The 24,595-nt window shown below is 29.4% G+C and overlaps 1 protein-coding gene across 3 annotated transcripts in view; it reads left to right on the top strand.

The window, feature by feature from the left end:
• The window catches only part of LOC129971104 (nuclear hormone receptor E75-like), a 137,994-nt gene that overhangs the window by 93,437 nt on the left and 19,962 nt on the right, over positions 1 to 24,595 (top strand). The window contains exon 1 of one of the 3 annotated variants that reach the window (XM_056084583.1): positions 23,331 to 23,900. The exons of the other annotated variants lie outside the window; for them this stretch is intronic. Within the exon in view, the coding sequence (XP_055940558.1) occupies positions 23,810 to 23,900 (91 nt within the window). The 5' untranslated portion in view covers positions 23,331 to 23,809. Of the gene's footprint in view, positions 1 to 23,330; positions 23,901 to 24,595 lie in introns of those variants that run through there. 3 annotated transcript variants of the gene reach the window in all.

The following is a 24,595-nucleotide window of genomic DNA, read 5'->3' as shown; positions in this document are numbered from 1 at the left end:
AAATATTTATGTACTTATAAACAGTAGCGGTTCCAAATCATGTAGTAAACAATTAATTTATAAACCATAAATTGTAATTGTTTAATATTTGAGAAATTATTGCTTGTATTCCTTAATATACGTTAAAACAAATATTTAACAACTATGGATATCATATAATCACAGCACTTTATGCTTTAACGTATTGCAACTGTAAATTTTTCATTTAATTTAACCCTTTCGTCTTCACGTACTGTGATTTAACCAAAAGAATTAAAATTGTTTCGGACAAAACTGGTGACATTTTTCTGCCCAAGAGAACTCGGAAGTGAGTAGAAGAGGCCAGAGATCATGTGTTCCACCCGAAACAAAAGCAAACCCCAAAATCCAATCAACTGTTGCGCACAAATGCGTTTATTGTACCTGAAAAGTTGAAGGAAGGTAACTAACCCTTACTCTGTGCGCTTAGCTCCAGAGTTGAATGACCTAGGTAGCGAGCAGTGAAAGTGTTACAATGACCCAACATCAGTTTCGAAACTCTCGTGTCGCGCTGGGAAGAAACATTTACAGATTTTTTCGTTGCGTTTGGACAGAGTTGCATTAGATTCGTTTGCTGCGCAGATTTGTTTTATTGGATTAATTTGAAAAGAGAACAGTGCAGCAATGTTTTAAATGTAATTTAGTTGGATCGTATGAGTTTGGATAGTATGAGTTCATTTCATTTTTGCATCGTCACACATTTCATTGATTGTTATTTCCCTTTTCATTTGGGGCGTGTGTTTCTTTTCTCTATATTTCTTTTTATAATAATTTTAAAATATTTATTTTAGAGAAATAATTATTTTCTTTGTTGGATATAGATGCTATAATTATGTTCATTTAACTTTTCTAAAACATATTTAATGAAATTAAAAACTAGTAGATTAAAACATTTAACATAATTAATTGAATTTATTTGTTTTAGTTTGCCCACCGAGATTAATTAACAGATTTTACAAATTTTTCAATCTAGGAAATTTTTATGATTATATTAAACTATATTATATTAAACATAAACTATATAAACTTTATGATTTTCTCAACTGTTTCTCATCCTGCCCCCCCCCCCATTCTACATTTGATTTGCTTCTACACTCGTTTGCTTATAAGTAAGATAGGTTAACATACAAAAAAGCTGAACATTCGGTACGGTAAATTATCAAATATTTTATAACTTTCTTTTTAGTTCGGAAGTTCTAAAAAAAATTGAAATGTAAAATTCAATCCTACCAGAGTTATTCTAAAAACTCTTGTATATATTTTTTTTTTAGAACTATTATTTGTGACTTGCATTTATTCTGCTTACTTGGTAAATTTAACTTGCATTTTGTGCTTGGAGAAATTCACTACTTTATAAAATCTTAAAAGTGTACGATGATCACAATTATAAGGATCGGTTCATATTAGACAGATTAAAAATTGCTTTAAAAAATGTGTGTGTGTGTGTGTGTGAGAGAGAGAGAGAGAGAGAGAGAGAATAAACTGAATATTTATTTTAACTTTAAAATTAGATACATTCACATGAATAATATTCCAATTTTGGACAAAAATAATTATCTGTAATTTGTATTTCCTTATATATTTTTGAATACTTTTCTTTCTAACGGTAGGTTGTGTGAAAATATTTTCACGTATCTTTTAACCTCAAGGAAAACTAAATTTTTTTCCCCAGAAAATTTTTCTCATACGGAAAAACATTTTAAGGCTAAAATAATTGGAACTATGCGACAACTAATTATATTTTTTCACCTCGTTCAGGAAATGCGCGCATTGAGTCCACAGGAAAATTACTCCAAAGGACCCAGATTTCTCGAAGAACAACTCATTACAAAATCTGCACACTCACACACTGACACATGTAACAAACAAAAATCAACTAAGTATATCATTATCAACATCAGGAAAATGATTTCTCTTTTACCTTTCCTCCTAAATCCCCCGATCCATGAAACCAAACACCAAACACTAAATGGATACCTTTCTGTTAAAATGAATCTGTGCCGCTGTCCCAATTCGGGCCTGTAATCCCAATTTCACTTTCGTTCGCCAGGCCGAATCTAGGTTATCAGGAAGAAAAAATGCATGAAAACTAGGAAGAAGAAATTTTAAATAGTGTATTAGAATGGTACGTTGGATAGAATCTGTCCTTCCTGGGTTCCGAAATACAATCAAAATGAGAGAGAGAGCTGAAAAAGTAGAGTGGTTAAGGAGGTCACCGAAATTGAGATCGAATGGGGAAAAATTGGAGCGCGAGAAATACCACTCAACCACTTTATATTTTCTTCAATTGTTCCTATTTTGTTGCGGTTAAACGTTTATTATGAATGGACAATAAACATCACGCGCAATGTGGCCGGAGCGTACGTTTTCATTCCAGAATGTGATACGCATATGTTATGGCTGTAGGTGCCATCATTCCACCCTCGCTGAAAGGTCACTTCATAGATTTTTGATAATTGACCAATGTGGTGGAATGAAGATCATTATGATCCGTGCAGTGGAAGCAAGAGGACATATGTTTTCGGGAACATTTCTTTAATGACCACATTTCACACAAAACATGAAAGACAAGACATTAACGCACACATCTCTAAAGAACACCATTTCATCTCATTTTAAATTATAATCGCAATGCACTATGGGATGCATACCTAATAAGGCATCGCCAAATTTTATCCAAAAGAGAAGATAGAGTAATGCAACTGCTAAACCAAGAATATTCGAAAACAATTTTTGGGAAAGAATACTTTTATGATGTAGTGAAAAAGTATAGTGACTAATGGCGCTGTTGTTTTTTCTGTTATTGTATTGTATTGTATCGCGCGATGCAGTAACCTTGCTGATGTAAAGTTTACTTCATACATATATTGTAACTAATCACATTTTTTTTAGAAGATATACTTTCTTTGTGAGATAACAATTTATTGAGATGTTATATTTATTTCTTCCACCAAGAAAATACCTATTAACCTTTAGGTAAATTGAACGTATCAGAACGTAATACATTTTTTTTTAAATTTATGTTTCAACTTTTTTTAATTAATTAATTTTTTTGCAGTACTAAAAACTCTTAAGTATCTCAATATCATGAATAACATGAAATAAATGAATTTTTGCATAAAATCTGCTTTTAAATTCCAAAAAATTGTGCTCAAAAGGCAAAAAAAAAAAAAAAAAAAAAAAAAATGTATACCCAAAAGGTTAAAATAAACTGATACGCTGTTTGTAGATCTGTTTTCTCCTATTGATATTATTTTAATCGAGTTCCTTTATAAACCATCAAGAATACAAATATAAACAAAATTTATGGAATCATTATAAAAATTCATGAACATTTTTTTGTTAGAGAATTTTAGACAAATATTTATGAATAACAGACAACGAACATTATTTGTGTTAAAATTATAATTTTTTAAAAATGAAATTGGCCTTTTAGTTTTATTTCATAACTTGAAAAAATGCATTTTAGAGCAGTTGTGTTTAGCGATGAAAAAACAAACATAATATTCTGAACCTTTACACTGAATATGAGTATAGAAACTCAATTAAATTTGGTTTTTTTCTTGTACAGGTAATAGAATCCTTTACTAAATATAATGTCTTCAATATGATAACATTAATCTAATTCACACTTATCCATTGTAATCTGATGGATTCGTGAAAACCTATAAAATATATGGAGAGATTCTCCGATTAATTGTGCAAGCTAATTTAATTGCATGCAAATAGATTTAAATTAATATTCAATACAATTTTTGGGATTTTATAGTCGACTCACTCTCACTTTTACGAATTAGTATAGACTCTTAGAAAGTTTATTAAACGAAAAGCGTGGGGATAATATTATTAGTCTGTAATGATATTTTATCTGATTTCATATCAGTATTTTTCTTAAAGCCGTTATTTTGTGAATAATCTAATATTAACAATAAATTCGTGCCTTTTTTTATTCCAAGCTCGCATTGAATTCGTGCTCACATTGAAATTTACTAACATAAGCTATTTTAATAAAAAATTTAAAACCTTTTTTACCATATATCTAAATAACTATATGCCAAATTATAATAGTTTTTTTACAATATTTTTTGTAATTAGGGAAAGATTTAGCAATATTTTGTATTTTTAGATTACAATATTTATTTTTCATTTATTAGGTTAATCGATATGTAATTAAATTAATAGAAATTTTTAATTCCAATAGATATTATGTATTAATTTTATTAATTACAAATTAATCACGGTTCACCTTATCATTTCAGAAAAACAATAAACAAAACGTAGGCGGGCATGTGAATGTCTCAAGAGTCAATCACCTATCGAGCAGCCTATCAATATATTTATATCTCTCTCTTCTCTGGGTCCTCAGACCAATAACCTACGTGTTACGAAATCATCGTTCGTGCAGTGAAGCCCAATTTACAGGGCTCCCTCACTTCAAGAGCGAGGCCAACGTCCTGTGAGCTAAACCTCGCACTTGACAACACCCAAACGCCCCACGTGACTTCCTAGCCTCATGCCCAGGCCATTGACACGAGACTTCTCTACTGAGCAGCTAGGGACTTCGCCCTCAACTTGCCTCAACAGATTTCTGCTCGAGTGTTCCTTTTTCGGTATAAAATGTGTCGCGTGATTATTTTTTATACTCCGAGTGTGGGATTTTGCTCCCCCCCAGGCTTTCTGCGGGCTCTCCCCCTTTCCTGTGTGGTGTAGCTTCATACGTAAAAAATCCGAGGGGATGGGAAAGACTGCAACAGAAATCCCTCTGTAAAAAGCTGAACTTGAAATAAAGAGGGTTAGATTTGAGTTTTTGGGGTCAAGGTCTACCAGGAGCTATGTGTGCTCTTTTTGCTGTCTGTGTTGACATTCTGTGAATTATTGAAGGGTTGAAAATAAGTCATTGAACTCAGGGGAGGAAACATGTAGGTTGGTTATAATATGAAAATTTTAATTTTATATAACTATTACTACTGATTATTTCTTAATGCTGATTTTTGAAAAATGAATTTATAAAAATTTATTGTCCTCTACCACAGTAATATAATGTCTGTTATATTGTATGTAATATTTTATTTAACACATATTTAAATAAAGTAATCTGATTAAAATGATATTTCTTAAATTTTTCAGGCGAAATTTAAAAATTAATGCAAAAAAAAATACCTGTATTTGATTTGCCAAAAGATTAATATAAATAAAAGTATTCTAATAACTATATTAAGAATCGATTGGAGCAGCAATATTTTTGACAGATTTTTATTAATTGGCATCAAAACATCAAAATTTATTGTTATTGAAAAGAATAACCATCTATTTTTACTATGTTACAATCGGAAAAAAGTATTCCGAACTAAATTTTCTTTCATGTTTGAATCGTATAATAAATTCTTTAATTGAGAGTTATATTAATTAACGAAACATTTATATTTAATTACGTAGCATCATGAGAGAAAAAAATTAACTACATACACTAAATTATTAATTAGTGTAATACCATATTATTCTCCGATATTGATAAAAATAATTGAAAAAAAGTATTTTCTCTGCATAAAAAAAATAATCGCAAACAAAACACCATTTTACCCAAACAAATCCTAGCTGCTACAAAATAATATAAACAATATATCTAACAAAAAGTAGAGACTTGAGTCTCAAAGAAATAAAACTGTTTCATATCATCGGAAGTTTTGAGTCAAAGACCTATCAAGTTCATTGACTCTAGAATCTTTTTCTTTGAGAAGCGAGTCTCTTCTCCAGAAAAAGTGCTTCGAATTCGATCGATACCGAAGCCATTTTCTAGTATTTACAGCGTTTTCAGAGGGTTCTCTTTCGCTTTTCGCAAACCTCGATGGTAACGATCGTTATTTGGAGAAGAGATTTTCTGCTTTCGTTCTCAGCCTTTCGTGCGTCAAATATTATGCAGACGATATTTTCGTAGCTCATTTTAGTATAATAGATGTTGCGAATTAATCTATTAAAAAAATTGGGAAATATATGAAATAAATATATTTTTACCAGCTGCTGTATAGTGTCTCTGTTTAGAGAGATGTAAAACAATGAAATAAAAAAAAACGAGTTCAAATAATAGAAACCTTTTATTGTTACAAAAATTAAATTATTTACGTTTTCCTTTAACAGATGTCAAATAGATACTTTAACTCTTCATTGCATCGTGCACCCATTTGGCTACATGTTTTTATTTCCATTTTTAAATTTCACGTGACACTTTCAAAGGGTAACAATGAATGTTTGGAAATTCTTTTTTAAATACTTTTTGATAAAATTTGTATAAATGACCGATAGATTTTAATAGCGAGATTAGAATTAATTTATTTATATTGGAATTTCGGAAAAATACTAGGAAAGCTGTTGTTTGAATATTTTTACAATTAAAAGTACTATCAAAGCTGCTTTGCTTCGTAAAAATATATTAATAAGGATTTTTATTTTTATTGCCGAATTTTTATAATGGGATTTTTATCACTGTGATATTATTTATTTCATGGTGTAATCATTTAACACGTTTTAATTTATTATTTTTTTAAATTTCAAGAAAAAATACTTTAAAGTTTTAAAAATAACTTTCTTGAATTATATGCAGCTATTCTAAATACAGTCTATTCATAAAAGTCATGTATTGTAGGATTAAATTATTATTTTAAACATAAAGTTTTGCTTAAAATAAGAAAAGAAACTCGATATTTTATAGAGATTTTTAACAACACATTTCTTCCTTCCCCCCTCAAATGTAGAGCAAACAAAATAAAATAAAAAAATTAATTCTGTGACTAGGTTTAATTAATTATTTGCACAATTCTACCTCAAATAATAATTTTTAGGAATGCTAGTATGCTATACTTATTATTCCATCATCATTTTCATGCGATTAGAAAATTAAATAATCAAAGTTTAATAAATACATTAAATGATTAGTTGGCACATTTTGCAAAAATGAAAAAAATTTAGATTGGTATGATTTATTTTAGATTGCCAAAAGTATTATAACGTTTTATTTGTTTTTCTACTAGGATAATAGTCTTTGATAGAAAGCTCAAACTATAGAATCTTTTATTATAATTGCACTCGTTAAAAAAAGTATCTTGCAAAAAAATATTTTCATTGATACTACGAAATATTGTATATTTACTAGAGTATTATTTTAATGTTTTTCAACACCCTAATATATAAAAAGAAGAAAACTGTAGATGTTGTAGCAGAAGGAAACGACACTTTTAGCATATTAATTTATTCTTAATTTTTTTAAATTAATATATTGTTATTTTTTCATGGCTTATTAGACTTTGTTTGAATATGAATAAAAGCTAAAATATTAAAACAGAAATCCGTTGCAAATAAATTAATGTACGAACATGAAAAATGCAGTCGTTCAGTATAAATCTTATAAAGCGAAAATGGAAGAGAAAGATTCTCAACTGAATCATTCAGGGCAAAAAGTATATGACTAATATATCAGGAAGATTTATAGATCAGGACTTTTATAAATTATACATAAAACCCACGCGTAAATTAATGTTTCATTTTATATCAAAGCAGAAAACGAATTTTAGATTCCGTTAAAAAAAAGTTGTTAGTAAATATGCTCTACACGTGTCAAATATAGAGCTAACATGTGACAGTTTGGAAAAAAAAAAAGTATTAAAAAATTGTTGAATCTTAGCGAAGCGAAAAAAACAAAACAAACAAACAAGGCGACGTCCGAAATGTATTTATTATTCTTGAACTAGTGCGGACATCTTTCATTTTGTCGTTCTTAACATTCTTTTAACAGGCAGAGCTATAAATAATCAAACCCGCGCCACTTCGTAGTGGTAAAAAAAAGTATTTCTGTGGCACGCATGTTAGTACAACAACCCAAACTTCAGCAGCAGAAGGTCACAGCTTGCATGATTACAACTCAGCTCTATTTGGCGGCGACTAAAGGGTTGAATGGCACCCGTTGGAAAAAACAACTCTTGGGGGGGGAGGTTTTTAACATTTTAGGCTCATATCCAACTCCCTCCCCCCCTCTAGTCTCGATTTCGATAGGAGGAGAGCGTTACAGGGTGTGGTTTAATATGAGTTCTTGGAATTTCGTGCTCAATGGATAATGGTTTTACCGTCCCTTTCAATATGAGGCCATGCAACGTTTTGAGATATAAAAAGATAATTAAAAGAAAAAAAAGGAGAAAAAAAAAAGATAAGAAATGTTGTTGTGATAATGTGAAGTCTAATTTTCTCACTGTGAAATTTAGTTGAATATACTTAGAATGAATATAATGGCAACATTGCTTTTCAGACAGTTGAATTGTTTTTAAAGGTCTGTCAATAAAAGAAAGCGCCACGAAAATATCTTTTTTTTTTATTTCAAATTAATGCCATTCTTGTTCATCCTGTAATGATTAAAATAACGCAACATAAATGTTACCGTTAAAGGTTATATATATTTTTTATTACACATTAATTGCAATAAATAAACATGTCGAAGAACTGGTTATTGATAACTATGACAAATAATTAACGATTTGGCACTGTTTTAAAATGGGGTTATGTTTGATTGAGTAACTGATGGCAAACTCTGCTTGGTTGGTATTAAATGATGGGTTTCCTTATCCGAGGACTCCCCATGAAATTGTATTGATAAATTATTAATAAGTAATGTGTTAATAAGTAATTGCTGATGTAAATGCTATTACAATATTCTAGTGTACTGAAAATGGCGAGTTTTGTATATGGAAATATTGTATATTTGTTCCTTTATATTAAAAATATTCTCTTAAATATTTATAATGCGAAAATTTCGAAATCGAAAATTCGTGAAATAGTTTATATAAAACTCACATAATATTACAGATTAAATTTTAGTTTATAATTGGATACGTCTCCATTTATTGTTGTATATATGTATCAAAAGTATCGTTATTTTATTCCATTTGCAAATTTAAAAATGTCGGAGTATTGAACGCTATTTCTGGGATTATTAAAGTATTTTTGCTGACAAATAGAAACATGTGCTTTAAATTTCAACTATATACTTCATTTAGAATATTATCCATTTATAACTGTAAACGTTTTATTACTTTTTTCATGTTATTTAAACAATAGGTAACAATCGTGAGTTGTCTTAAAAACGTAAACACGTATTTCACAACTTTGCCATGAAAATGTACTTACACATCTGTGTATTTTCCTTTGGCCTGACCCTAGTATTGAAATTCAACCATTAAAAAAGCCTTCTTTTTCCTTATAAACAAAGCACAGATCAAATCAAATAAATAATCTGCGAGCTTACTGGAGTGAAAGGGTTACTCGCGAACGTAGAACTCTCTTCACTGGCGCAATATTCTGAGTTGCTCGGCCAATCAAAGACATTGACACGTTCTTTCTCTAGAGGCTGGAAATACAAATTCGCTTTTGAAAGAAGTGAAGCGAAATAATTTAGTATCGCAGCATCCGTTACAAACAATAGAATTATCTTTACGTAAGCCCCCAGTTCCCTCCATTTAGTTTAGATAACGTGGAGCAAGAGTTTGATTTGAATTATTCTATTCAAATCTTGGTTAAATTTTTTTTTTTCATTACAAGAAAGTGGTCATGTCTTCATCTTCAAATGGTCAAATTCTTCGTTGAGGTAAGGAGGAATAGTTATGAAGAAATTGCGAGTAAAAACCAGACGTACGACTGCTTTATAGATATATTGTCTGATTTTATCCTAACACTCTGGCATTTGACTTGTGGGTCATTCAACTATGATAGCGTCGTGAGTCGTGTGCAGAGAAATGTGCCGAAGAAAGTCATCGAGATAGTATGTATTTGGACAAAATAAAGGAGAAAAGAAAAAGTGAAGAAATTGTATAATTTTAGAGACTTCATTAAAGTTTCGACTAAATTTTACTGAAATTCAGACTGATTATTTCTCAAGTCTTTTGTAAAATGCATCTTATTTTGAAGCATCAATTTGAATTTTTAAAAAACTCGTACAAAGGCCAAATATATAACATTTAATAATTTTGGCCAGTAGTTTGAACGTTGTTATAAATGAATTAGTGTTAAATAGAACGGTAATAAATGTATCAATAATTATTATCTGATGTTTATCAATTCACCACCATCAACACCAGTAACAAATGATTTATCGTTTGGTGTATAAAGGATCCGTTAAAATATTAAAACTTTGTGCTTTGTAAGAAGATTTATTTATCAGAAATATTTCATATTTGATTTTTTATTTTAAACTCTTCCTGAATTATTTACAATCTTTTGATTGATTATTCTTTATTAAACAAAATATTTAAGAGAAGAACAAATCATTCCTTCATCTAAAATTCCAAAAATAAAAATCAAATCTTAAAAAAAAAGAAAGAAATAGCAAACATGCGAAGGGAAAACAAGTCTGAGTTTTTAAAGTCAGTATCTAAATTCCATTGCATTTTTTTAATGCTGCTTCATTACATAATTAGTCTAAGAACTATCATCCCAATTTTCCTCTCTTCAATGCGGAAAAGAAAGTAAAGCTTTCATCTGCTCCATTTTGAGTGTAAAACTTTCACTAGCGACAGTATGATCAACAAACAACGAGGAAATTTTTTCCCAAAAAATTGGGTCACACGTGCAATCCAGTTATGTATAAATGGACAGGCAGAAAGTGTCCAGGAAAAATAATTCCCAAACGTGTCCCGACCACAGGTATACAAAAGTAGGTCGAACCACACAAACCATCGCTCGAGTCGTAGCAAAAGTAAGCAGCAGCATAGGGATCCGCCCTTGACCTAAAAACAAACTGGCTGCCTCTTTTGTTGTTGATGGTTTAGTGAATTGCTTGAAGAAAGTACTGAATTTAAAGTAATCTTTGAAAAGATATGCGTAGTGGATAGACAGACGCAAGGTAGAGAAGGCTGTAGACAGTTTGAAAGAGGTAGGTTGTTTTCCTGAAAATTAACCCAATATCTATCATGAAAGGTTTATATTCTTGTCTTTCTGATTTAATTTCTTGTTTCGTTTTGGATGTTTGCGAATCGTCCAGTCTGGTACAGCATCGGTTTACCGTTTCCGATGTCATTGTTGCATCTGATTGCTTTAATCTAGAAATTCATTTGCAATCGACGAGACTTTATGAGCTCGAATATGATGTTATGAACTTGTGCATAAACCAGCTGATACAAGCCATGTAATTAAAACTTGGAACAAACAACTTTTTAAATATTCTCAAAATCTTAAATTATCAATTTTTCCCAAATAAGAGAGGATAGTCCAAAAGAACACTCAGTCCTTGTTCGTCAATTGATCCTACGGACAATTTAATTTATTAAGCCATATTGCTAAACATTAGTTGATTAACCAATTAAATTAACTATTTCGGCCTCTTCGGAAAATGCGTTTCTAAATTGTGCCGCAATAATTTATACTCGTCAAACACAAAATATGTGTAATATATTGTAATGAAATTACTTTTATTTTTTATTTCAATAATCACATTTATTTATTTACATTTGTTTATTTACAACATATATTTTTTGCATATGAACGAAAAGAAACATAAAAAAATTAAATTATTTTTTTAATTTGCTGTTAGAGAATGATATTGAGCAAACCATGGTACAACGCATAATAATCCTTTTATTTGTTCCTTTGATTTCGACTTGGCTTCAAAATATTTAAAACACCTTGAAATTTATGAATATCTTTGAGTTTTTACTAAAATTGTAATTCAAATGCAAATTGTCACTACTTATGACTCCTGACGAATAAACTCGTCATAACGCAAAATGTACTTTTTCCATGACATTTATATTTCTTATATTTGTCAAAAACAGTTAATTGGTTAAAATAGAAATAAGAAAAAAAATCCAGAGAAAGGAAGAATAATTTTTAAAGTAAGCAGGATTGATTGGTTGGTGAAAAAACATTATATCGATGCTTGCATATTTTTAAGAAAATAAAGAAATTGGCTGTTAGTGATATATAGCATATCTAATTTATTATAATTACAATGACTATTCGATTTTATGAAATGCTCCTTTTTATCTCGGTGGCCTTATTCGTTTCCCATCAGAACAGAAATCTATGTATTAAAATTTGTTGAAAGGATTCAAAAATAAGGGTTGAGTCTCAAAGAAGGCAGGCGGGGCTATAGTGTGGTTAGGGTTTCCATTGGCTACTGCAACTGGACCCACGGTTCTGGTGTGGGCTGTTTCTGTGGTTGGTAGAAAAAGTTCTCTAACCCTCTCCATTGGGGAGTTTTGTGGTTCCTCATTGGGGAACTTACTTGTAAGGATTGTAAAATTTCTTTTCATTGGAGAACTCAGTTGCTTTAGGATGTAGATACATGGCCCATTTTATGTGCGACGAATAAGTTAGTGAAATTGTTTAAAGCAGTTTAAAAAAATCGATAAAAGTTTTAAGACAAATGTACTGCTTGCTTAGAATTTTTTTTTTTCCTTTCTTCTTAATGGCGAATGCCTCTTTTACAATAAATTATTTTGACTTTAACAAACGAATATTATCACAAAAATGCGTATAATCTTATTATATTCAATAATTCTGCGAATCAGGATTATCCGATTTGTTTATCAGTTTATAGCAGTATTAGTTTACTATTAAATAAAGTTGCGTGCACTTTAAAAATGTTATAACTGTTAATATTTTTAAATGAATATTTTAATTAATATTTTAACTGAAGATTTTTTAGTAACCTTCATTACAAGTGTAAAATATTATTACAGAATTGAACCACATCAATCACGAGCAAATCAGCATATAAAAGTAAAAATACATTTGGCTACAGCTGATTGTAATTAAAGCTCTTCAATTGCACCAGCATAACAGATGATGGTCATATTTAGCCGAATCTGTTTTGTGTTTTGCTTAAAATTACAAGGCATCATTTCCACGGTCATGTCACTCCCACATCTACTGTCAAGTATTCAAATTCTTTTAATATATCGTTTGAATATGCAAATGCGGCATTTTCTGCGAAAGAAATTGAGTCAATTTGTTTTAATGTCACTGAAGCAAAGCGCATGTTGCTTTTCGTCATAGTTCAAAGAAAATAAGAGTCGTTCTGTTTGTAGGATTATAAACAGACGAACTAAGAATTTAAATGAAAAGAGAAACTAAGATTTATGGATGTAGATTAGTATTGTGAAATAGATTGCAAGATGTAAAAACAAAGTGGAAACATAATATTTCATTCCTTTAATCGCATCATAAAGATGAACTAAAAATTTGCATGTGTTTGGTTTCTAATATTTAAAAGTCTGTTATTTCGTTTGCAATATAAAATTTTATTTTTAGGTTTTACTTAGTTAGGTTGGACTACTATTACTCAATTTAATGATATTAGCGAATGAGCTGAAATTGTTATTAAATATATCTTACTTCAATATGTAATATTTAAATGACTGTTCCATATTTATTCAATTAAAAAAAATAGAAGAAAATTTTAAAAAGCATTTATTTATTATAAATACTTTTTATTTAATGGAGGATTATACTGTGAGAATTGAATAGATTATTATGAACGATTCATTAAAGTAAAATTACATTCTTCATTAAATTGTCAAAATGGGCTTGATTATTATTTTTGCTGTATTTCATTTGTTAATAATTTTGATATTCGATTAAAAATAAGCGCAAAAATAGTCACTTTTTAATATGTATAATATCATGTAAGAACCATAGTCGTTAGTTGTTTAGTTTCTATGTAACAAATATAAACCGTAATCAAAAAATTGTAAAATTGTTGTATAAATTGTTGCTGCAACGAAGAAAGACTTTCAGTTTGACTGTTATTTTGAATTTTAAGTCAAAATAACTTTCATTCTATTTTCCATGTGAGTGATTTCAGTCATTCATATAGAAAATAGTAGAAAAAAGAAACCGAGCTAATATATGCAGTAATTAAATGAACAGTAGTTACTATCGGTTAAATAGATGCTTGATCCAAAATAGTCACTACAGTCAAGGTTTTTTCAATTACAGTATCTCTTTCTGTTTAAAATAAGAATGCAATGTGTCATATTATAAATGAACAAATAAATTTTACAACTAAGCCACTGTTCGAAAATAAAGCTAAAAATGTAGAAAAGGATAAAGGTGGAGGGGGGGGGGAGAGATTTTTCGGTACCAAATATATGTGTTCTGGAAATGCATCCAGTCAACCTAGAACTAGACAAGCGTAAAGGCATTGTGATGATCCAGATGTGGTTGTCAATTTCAGTGGAATAAGAAAGAAATATGGAAATGAGATACACAACTAAACACAGACGAACCTCACCCTTTTCCTTCATTACATAAGCAACGTGAGAGAAAAGATGAGAAGAAAGTGGCAATTTTTTGAGGTCAAGGCAAGCGAGATACAAGGTGGAATTTGAAGATGGTTGCTTCGCTGTAGTTGTCCTGTTGGAAAAAAGTTTTTTTTTTTTTTTTGCTTTTTGTTTCTGCCCTCCATTTTTGTTTTCATCTAAGCAATGGCAGTAGTTTTGGTTGTCGAAAGTAGTCATTTTTTATTTTCAAACGAACATATTCGTGCAGAATTTCATCTGGCAGAATTCGGAAAATAGTGAAAAAAATCGTTTCTTATTCTTGTTCATGCTTCTAAAAATGGTATTTTTATTTAATTATTGTCATTATTTCTTCGTTTAAATTAAATAATAAATTGACAATGAATAAGTTCAGAATTTTAATTAATGCGTCTTATTTTCTTTCTTTATCAATAGTTTAGTAATTGCAAATTTTATAATAAAGCAGTTAACGAAAGATTATTTTAAATATTTAAATTCTTATTAAAAGGAATAGCTTCATGTATTCTTTTCAATTTTCAAAATTGCGAAATTCGAAATATGAAGAGTTGTTTTCATGATAAATTAATTACCTTCTTGTTTTTCGATTTTTTCAGCTGACCACAAAGCTGCCATAAAAAAAATTCTATTTTTTCTCGCCAAAAAAAAAAAAATTAGAATTATTGTTCTAAATGAATGTTAGCTTTTTTTTAAAAATTGTCTACAGTTGTAGAATATGATTAAAAATAAATGCGAGTGGATTTCTACATTTTAAGAAAAATAATATTTTTAAATTAAAGATAAGAACGACGACTGTATAATTTATGTACATTACGCCATCCTTCATTGAAATCATAAAAAAGAAGGTAAATATTTTCCAAAACTTGTTTGTCTAGAAATTTTTAACTCTTATTAATGTCAAGGTGAGCGACAAATAATAATCGTCTCACATCAAAAATTATTATGCTACTGGTTTTGTAAGTAGTAATAACCTCGAATGCAACAAGGCCAATCACGTAATTTTTTAATGTAAAAGATAAATACTTTGTATTGCTTCTGTTCCGTCTTTTTTTAAAATTAAATTAAACCATTGTCTGAAACTTTCATGTAAAATAAACATATGTTTTTAAAAGTAAAAGCGTGAAAATTTAATTTTATATAATTAAAAGTGTTTTTAAACCGGTATCAATTTTAAAATTTAATTTAAAAAATAAAATTGCATTGCAAAATTATAAAATCAAATTTAGTATTTGGTTTAATATTTTTCTTGATTTATTTTTAATATTTCGAAGCGTTTCTTTCAAGTTTTTCTTAAAACTTTCATACACATTTACTTTTCATTTTGTTATAAACCAGTTTTATAATTTGTTTCCCATTTATTTTGCATTTGTGATTCAGATACATAAATTCTTGTTTATCTAAAATTTCTAAATTCTAAAAAAAAAAATATATATATCTTTGGTAATCTTTATTTTATATACATAGCTGTTCTTGATAACGAGGGCCTATTTTTTCCCCTCTTTCTCCGAATCGGGCCCCCAGTTTGGTGCCTAGAACTGAGGCCAACTAGTTGGGGCCTGCAAGGTGCCTTGGGGCCAGCACTCCGGGTTTAGTTTTTGAGGGACGTAAAATTTAGTTGTTATTCACCATCCCCTAGAATACCCGTCCCTTTGAAGGCTAACAAGCTTCACTTGGGGCCCATTGCCTTTTTTTTCAGGAGGGGCTTTATCTTAGCTTAAGGGTAAATACTTGTATTGAGAGTTCATGGCTAAAATCCCCAAGGACTTTGGGGCTGACTTTCGTTGGGGCCGCAGTATTAGGGATATTAAACTTAGCTTAAGTTGAAAAAGTACTCGATTAACAAAGAATGGACTCGAAATTTATTATGAAAATATGCATTTAAATTGAAGTTAGAAGTTAAACATTTGTTTAGATGTTCTTTTTCTGTTTTTTACTGTTATATTATATTTTCATTTTCTGAATGATAACACAGAGAATAAGGATGCAATGTAGAAATTTTTTTTTAAGTCAGCTTAATTTTATTGTTAGACTGAATTTCTGCACTCAGAAACTTATAACAAAATATCAAAACATACATTTAAAGTAATTTTTATTTTAAATCGAAGATTAATTTCTGACAATTTATTAATCTAGTCATTTTTCAATTTTATTTTGAACTTGATATAATATTGTGAAATATTTTCATATTGATTTTTGAACTAGGATAGAACGATATTTTATTGGTAGAATACGTTTTAGATATAAATCTCTGTTCAAAATAAGCATTTAAAATATGAAATAAAAGTTGCAAATCAATGTGCATATTTGATAAAAGACATATTATAATTGGATATTTAAAAATTTATTATTAGGTTTTCAAAAAGCTAACGAAATAATAAGAAAACAGAAGTAAATTTCTTTGAACATCTACAAGAAAATTGTTAAAAATATAATTTAAAAGAGTTATTTTACAGAATGATATATATTAAAAGCATCTATTTCTGATGAATATAAGCTTTTCGTATTTTTTTTTTCTGTTGTCTACAAGAAAAATTATCCGAATTATAATCATACGAATTTATATCATAATTTAAATGTTTGAAGTATTTCTTCGAATCTTTAATATTGAAAATTGTAAATGATAATGTTAGAAACATTTTTTGTCGCTCTTCAGTATTTTATTTTTAACAGCATCAAATAATTATCTTAGCCTTGAAAGTTTTATATTTTAAAAATGTAGTCATTTTTAAATTTGTTCCTTTTGTACAATTGATATTAATAACGAAGTTGAATTATTTTTCTGAAGTGCACAACTATTTATTTTTGTATGGTTATCCTATTTAATTTACTGATTTTTTATCATTTCATTTAAAACATTTTTTTTAAATAATATATTTTTGTTTTTAAAATTTTGAATATAATTTTATGATATTTAGATAAATACATAATTTACAAACATGCGAAAAAATGACGACAATCGAAATTTTTAACGATGTCCAGTGATAAAAAAAATTTGCTGTTTCGGTTCGTTTTACCATTGTTAATTTACATGCTCGTCTAACAAAGGACATAACCGGACAACGACTGTTGCAACTGTGTTTCAAAGCGCTTTGATTATACAAGCCATTTTATCATTACTATTCCTTTGTTGCTAATTTCCGACCGTAATTTTAACGGTCGACACAAGTGAGAGTTGCGTTTTTTGAGCCGTGCCATCCTCGTTTCAAGGTCAACGCAGAGCCCGGCGCGAATATATCTTCCTTTTTTTATCCACTGATAGGCTCTACCCTTTAATATTATTCTGAAAAAGTTGAACGAACGATGGTGCTTTTGCGATGTAAGCGTCCAAGGTCGGTCCTCAGTGCGACGAACCCTGCTTTGTCTGTTGACCTTGGAAGAACGAGAAAGATTGCTTCTTTTGACACAGTGATCTGGAGAGGGACCAAAAGGCAGGTTGGGCCAACGATTTTTTTATATTCATCTTTTATTGTGCAAGATTTTTTCCCCCTTTTCCTTGGCTTCATGGGAACCTTCTTTTTCTATGAGGGCTTGCTTTTAGCCCTGCTGGGAGGGAGTTGGGCAACATTCTGCTGTATTTCTTAAGAGTAGGTGTTGCGAAAAATAGTGAGTAGGGATTTTGTTGGTTTGTTTCCTCCACCCAGGGTGCATTGTGCAAGTGTATAAAGAACCCCATTACTAAATCGGTGCACCGGTTTGAAATCTGGTGGGCCTCTGCATTCAGTGGTGTTCTAAGTAGATAAGAAATTTCGAAATATTTCAATTTTCCTCCAGTTATTGAACGCCTCTTTCATCACTTGCGATGCTAAAGTCGTTCACACTGAAATTCAGGTTTCTAGCTTTAATTTTGTGTTAATTTGTTGATAATGTCGTGCTCGTCCAAACTAATGAGGAATTTAATTCTTTGAAAAATCTAATACTTATTTTCGTTTTGTAGTTGCTTTTCGTGTAATTAAAAAATGCCTTAGTGGAGAAGCACTATAATTTTCAATGCAAACATTGCTTTGTAAGATTTATCTGCACCGTTAATATAGTTAAATTGACAAAAAAAAAAAAAAAAGCTGTTTGGGACTTTTTTGGATGGGATATTACTTAATATTATATAATTCTGAATATTACATATTCAGTAGTTGGAATATTGTAATAATTAATATATAAATATTGAAAGTAAACGATATGTTGAGAATTAAATATTAATTTGCCAGTATATTAGTTAAAAAAATGGCTCTGGATATATTTTATTTTGAAATTTAATAACTATAGGAAATTTTCATGACTTTAGAATATATAAATTTATACTTCATCATAATTTTTTCAAAAATCAAACTAAAAATATTCCAACGAAATATACGAATAACCTATCTGATATCTGAGAAATTATCTTTTATAGCATATATATAAAGTTTTAATTTATAAAAATTTTTGGTTTTTGCTATACTGTTTCAAACATATGGTGCATATGTAGCTGTTTAACTAACACATATAAATGAAAACTATTATAGAACATCTTTTTCATTATTACTTAGATAGCTATGTAGATTTAAAAATAAACGTGTATAAAGGATTTTTTTAGCTGATAATTTTTCTTTTCAAGTAAGAAAAGTTAAAACATTAATCAAATAATTAAATTAGTGATATTAATCAATATTTTCTTTAAAAGAATAATTATCTATATTATTGAGTTGACAATAAATTTGTCTGTTTAGGGGATGGGATGAGGTCATTAAAAATTCTTGCACAGATAATTTTAAGATAAATATTTTATTTCTCCAAATCGTATATTGCTTATACCGTTTTAAAAATTCATGGAGTTTCTTTAATTTGAATTTTGTATAAAATATTTAAATTTTCGTTGTCATTTAAATGCAAATAGATTGTTGGAGAAATTGCATAAGGGAGATTGCCCTTTTCTTACATATTTAAATATTCTTCTGCTTAAAATTCTATTACTTTTCAATTCTTTGAGTGACAAAAAACCCTTTTCCTCGGCTGTGTTTGCGAAACTCTTCTAAGATTTATTTACTGCCTGCAACCGCCACTATGCTAGGGGTGAACAACCAAAAGGCCAAACGGGGAGAGAGAACACTTGAAACTCGCGCATTCGAAGAGTCGCAACAGTAACACGCAGGTCAGTGACACAACATGCCAAGCAAACTCTCAGTTTCTCGGAAAACTTGGGCATAATTATTTGGTCATTCTGGTTGCCTTGGTTACTGATACCTCCCACAAAGATAGGACTCTACTCTGATCTAAAACCGATATTGTATTTTGTATATCATCATATGAGACCATATTAATAATGCTAATTTCTTAGTGACAAAATAAATATGGACAATTGTATAAACAAAATTCTAATACAGTTCTCTAAAATTTATCTTCAAAAACGGAACATTTTTCTACTGATCCATTCTTTGTGTTATTTAATTTTCAAAAATCCTTGGCAAATAAATTGAGCTGGAACTATTTTTTAGCAGAGCCTAAATATTTCAAAAAACTTCATAGGTTATTGCTTTGTAATTTTTTTTCTATATGGGAAGGTAATTACGATCGATCGTGTTATTATTTAAATAATTTAATTGTAATCGCTTTTTATTATTTGAAAAAAAAAATATTATTAGAATCTTATGTATTTTTGTTGTTCTTAAAGGAGTTTTTGTTCAGATTATTTTTTTTTAATAAAGATGCTTGTATCAGAAATATCTTTTTTATTTAATTATTCGTTTGATTTATTGGTATGATTAATTTTTTTCAATATTTCAATTATCAAACAATATTTTGCTTCTTTCAAAAATTGAACAAAAAATATTCAGAAATTTTTATAGCTTTATTATTAATTTACAGTTATTCTTTCCAATATTGTAGGAATTATGATAATTTAAGAGCGAAATCTCTTTATGAAGCAAATCGTTTGCACGAAAATAAATGCCAATTTTCGTTCTTAAAATAACAGTGCGTTGACATTGTAACGATTTTTTATATGCAACCCACGCCATCTTACGATCGATCAGGCCGTTGCCACAGTCATCAGCCAAATTGATACCACCCCTTTGTCGGCCATTTTCGAAATGTGAGGGACTTGTAGCCAAGCAGTGATTCCCGTTTTTCTAATTAAAAATGATTATATGAATTACAGAATTTACTTGGAATTCCGAATCGAAGAGAACTAATAAAATTGTATTTATAATGAGAGGAATTCGGCATATCATTAGTATCGCTTAATTCTGGAAATAGAGATTTTTTGTTTCTTTCCCCATATATAAATAGATAATATATATTTTTAATAATAAGTAAAATTAATCCATGAAAAAAAATTTTAAATGGGAAAGATTGCTGTATATATTTGAAAACATTTGTTAATACTATAAAAACTATAAGTAATTGTTCTATGGCACATGATTTTTTTACTTATTTTAGATATTTTACTTTAATTAAACGATTAATTTTTAATTAACGTTATTATTCTGATGATCACTAGGTGTGTGCCAAAAGTGGTGTTACACCGGTAAAAGCTCATAAATAAAATAAATAATAATAAAAAAAGAATTTAAATAGCTATCAAATGACTAGCTATTCAATTTTTTTCTTCGTAATCTTGCGTATTAGAAGCTAAAAACAACCAAAGAAAAAAAAAAAAAAAAAAAGAGCAGGCATAAAAAGAAAAAGTGGAGAGGTGTATATAGCTCAAGCAGAATAACGTAATTATTAAAAGATCTGTAATTCCTGATTATTTTTTTGCGTTATCATGTTTTCAAAAAATAAATGGAGATTGATATATTATTTTTTTTATTTGCAATCAAATATTTCATTTATTTGGGTGTGAATTTTACCAAGCGATTGCAAAATAAATCTGAATAAGAAAAATCTTTATGCTGCAAATATAAATCTCTGAGAAGCACGTTTTATATTTTTTGATTAACGACTGTATTCGATTCAGTTATGTATTATATATATTTAAATGGATTATTACTACTATTCTTCTGTTTCATCTGTATTAAATATGCTAAATATGACGAAAAAAGATTTTTAAAGACCTGAATGATTTAGAAAAATGGCAAGCATTATAAATAGTACAGTATTTGTAGGTTTTTATTTTTATTATTATTAGAACTGTTTTTACATGCTTTTGCGAAATGTATCGAGTCTCAAGTATATAATATTTAATGCGTATTTTTTTAAAATTGTCTGCTTAATCCTTTGACTGAAACCGTAGCAAATGATTAAATAAATATTATTGAAAAGATCGGTTGAAATTTTCTTTTTCAGAAGAATACTGGGTATTTTTTTCTTTCGAATTGATATTGCAGTAGCATAATCAAATTATTGTATAGAATATCGGTTACTAGTTTCAGTTCCTAAAACCAAAATTCGAGCCTACAAACGCGAAACATACGTCTGCAACACCTACTTGGTCTTATGAGAGTGAAAAAGTTATCGCGCAATTAATCTCCATTCCGAATGTATTATGTAAATGTATCTTATTACGAGATGCAATTCTTACTAAATGAAGAGTGCTGGCGAACGTGATACCAGCACAACGAAAGGGTTAACGGATTGGCTACATTTGCCCTTGAAAAATAATTCCTTTCCTCTCTGAGTGTGCCACCCTGACGTTTTTGTTTTTCCTCAGCATCCTTTAACTCTGAAGAGTTGATTCAACTCTCTTCTGTAATCACCTCAGATAACCGCTTCAAGGTCAAGAAGCCGTGGCTTGCTTACTGACTCATATGCCAATAATCTGTTTTTACTCTTTCTGTATCGCTTTGGACCCTTTTTTTGCTTGCGATATTCAATCTGATATTAATGAGGTTGATAAGTTTTTTGTTAAATCTGAAATGGTTTGGAATTACTGGAATAACAATTTCAAGGCACGTGCGAAGTTTTCCTGTATTAAAATTTATAGTTCAAACCCTAGCAACCTGATTAATAACTTTGTATCTTTTTTGAGATTATTGAGGAGTTACTTTTTGAGAGTGAAATTAAAATGTTTTATTTTTAAAGATGCTCATCTCTACTTAGCACTCTTGTATATTTATACGTTATAATTTTTTTAGTATTTTTATTTTTTTAAATTCATTTTTAAATTTTACTCTTTTATGTATATAAATTATTTAAAAAATTAGATTCTAAAATTTCGCTGTTAACTTTTTTCATTGAAATATTTGAGGTGCAGATAGATATACTGTATGATAAATGACTTTAAAAAAAATTACTTTGTATTTAGAATTAAACTAATTATTTAAAACAAAAGAGTTCATAGCAACGAATAAATTGCTTAACTCTTAATCTAAAAAATTGTTGATTTTTTTTAGGAAATTTTGTTGAGATCTAATTAAATTATTTAATTTCAGCTTTTCTTGAATATTGACATCGATTCTGTATCAAAATAATAATTATCTCTTTAAATTAAACGCAGCATTTTGTTTCATATAATTTGCGGTACAAAATAAATAAATCGCTGCCACCAATTAAGTTCAGCCAAATGGTTAAAATTATTTTCGCAAGGAAGTAAACAATATTCAATTATGTAAGTACACTGTACTGGCTCAGCATAAAATTGAAACAATTTAATACTTAAATAAATAACATTGATGTATGGAAATAGCGCGAAACTTGATTTGCCGCGAAAACCGAGCGTATTCCAAGACTGAGAGAAAAAAAATCGAGAGTGGATGCTGCGAGAGAGCCCTTGGCAAAATTGTGACTTTCGCCAAGTGAATCGCGCCAAAAAGCGCACATCGTTCTAAGTGACACACTGATCAAAGTAGCAACAGTGAACTGGTCTGCTCGAAATCTACGGTCATTGAACCTCCACGCCGTGGGGCGGAGCTAACAGACGAAAACGCTCTTTGCCTCCAATGAGCGGAAGCCTTACATTTCCGAGCCGCCTGTGAAGCTTCTCTCTATTGGCTCCGGTAGCTTTCGCCGGTTTTCGACGTCTTCGGATAAAAAAATCTCAAAATAATAATCTGAACTTGAGGGAAGCCAACATTGGGTTCTTCTTTAGCCATTGAGTCTCTAGATTCTGGCTGTACCGGTTTTGCGCTGCCACACCTGAGCGAGCTCACGAGAATAACCTAGCCTACCTAACAACTTTCCCTGTCAGTTGGGACCTTGAAATCGGAACCGGCGTTTGCATTATTGTTTTCTCCGCTTATGCTCAATGCCGTGTTTCGTTTGCCGGAACCTCACCGATAGCCTGCCGCTGGATATAATTTTTACTTTCTCGTCAATATTATTATGATTGGGATACTACATGGACTTAACATTTTCACTTTATCACACGTTGCGGGACGACGTGCCATGTGGATGTTAATAGTTGAGAGATGTTGAAGAAGAGTGGAAATATATTTTATTACTTCGATATTTAACTTATAAAAATATATATTCTATCTACAAATATATTTAAAACAAAAGTTTTATATTAAAGAAAGAAACGTCTTTGCCGTTTTTTACGTTTGTGATTTTTACTTGCTTTTTGTGGATTTTATTACTGCATCAAAATGATTCTAACTGATAAAGACTTGCAACTTTTGAGTTCCATCCCATCATCAGTGCCTGATCAAGAAAAACGTGAAAACGACCTTAAAATAGGTGAATATGTGACTTCTGTTTCTTAAATATCTTTTTGAAATTCATTTTCCATTGATAACTCTTACTTATGTAAAACATTTTTTTTTTTTAACTTTCTAATGTATCTTTTAATTCTATTTCTTTCATCTAATTTCTGAAATGTGGCCGGTTTTGGTTAAAAATTAAAATGACTGCGAAAATTGTTTTGAAATAATAGTGAATATTTATAAATGATCCCAAGATACGAAGTTAAGTAAGGTTTTGAGCTAAATTGATATATAAACTCAATTGTCAGCAAAAATGTAATTTTCAAGATTTTTTTTTATTTTAATAAAATTGTTATTCCTGAAATTCTTTAAGAAAAATACAATTGAAAGAAAATCAAAAGAAGTATAAAAATAAAAAATAATTTAAAAGTTTGTAATTAAAATATTATGATAAAGGAACGAAATTTAAATTAAATTAAAAATTTCTCCCTTGACAAAGAGAAGTTGTAAATTATCTAGAAAAACTACTTAAGATGCCGGTTTTTTCCCGAGACCGAAATAAAATTTTAAGTTTCCATTAAAGCATATGTTTTTGTTAAAGAACAAAAGCTTTAAAATGTAAAAGTGAAAAAAAAAAAAATCAAATTTTGGTAATTTTATTATTTTGAAGAGAAACGTTACTATTTTTTAGTATTTTATTATTGTTGTCACTTTTGTAAATTGTGTAAT

The sequence above is a fragment of the Argiope bruennichi genome, chromosome 6 (assembly GCF_947563725.1).
Source record: "Argiope bruennichi chromosome 6, qqArgBrue1.1, whole genome shotgun sequence".
Lineage (NCBI taxonomy): Eukaryota > Metazoa > Arthropoda > Arachnida > Araneae > Araneidae > Argiope > Argiope bruennichi.
Note: the sequence above shows the minus strand (reverse complement) of the source record. Positions and strands in the feature narration are given on the sequence as shown.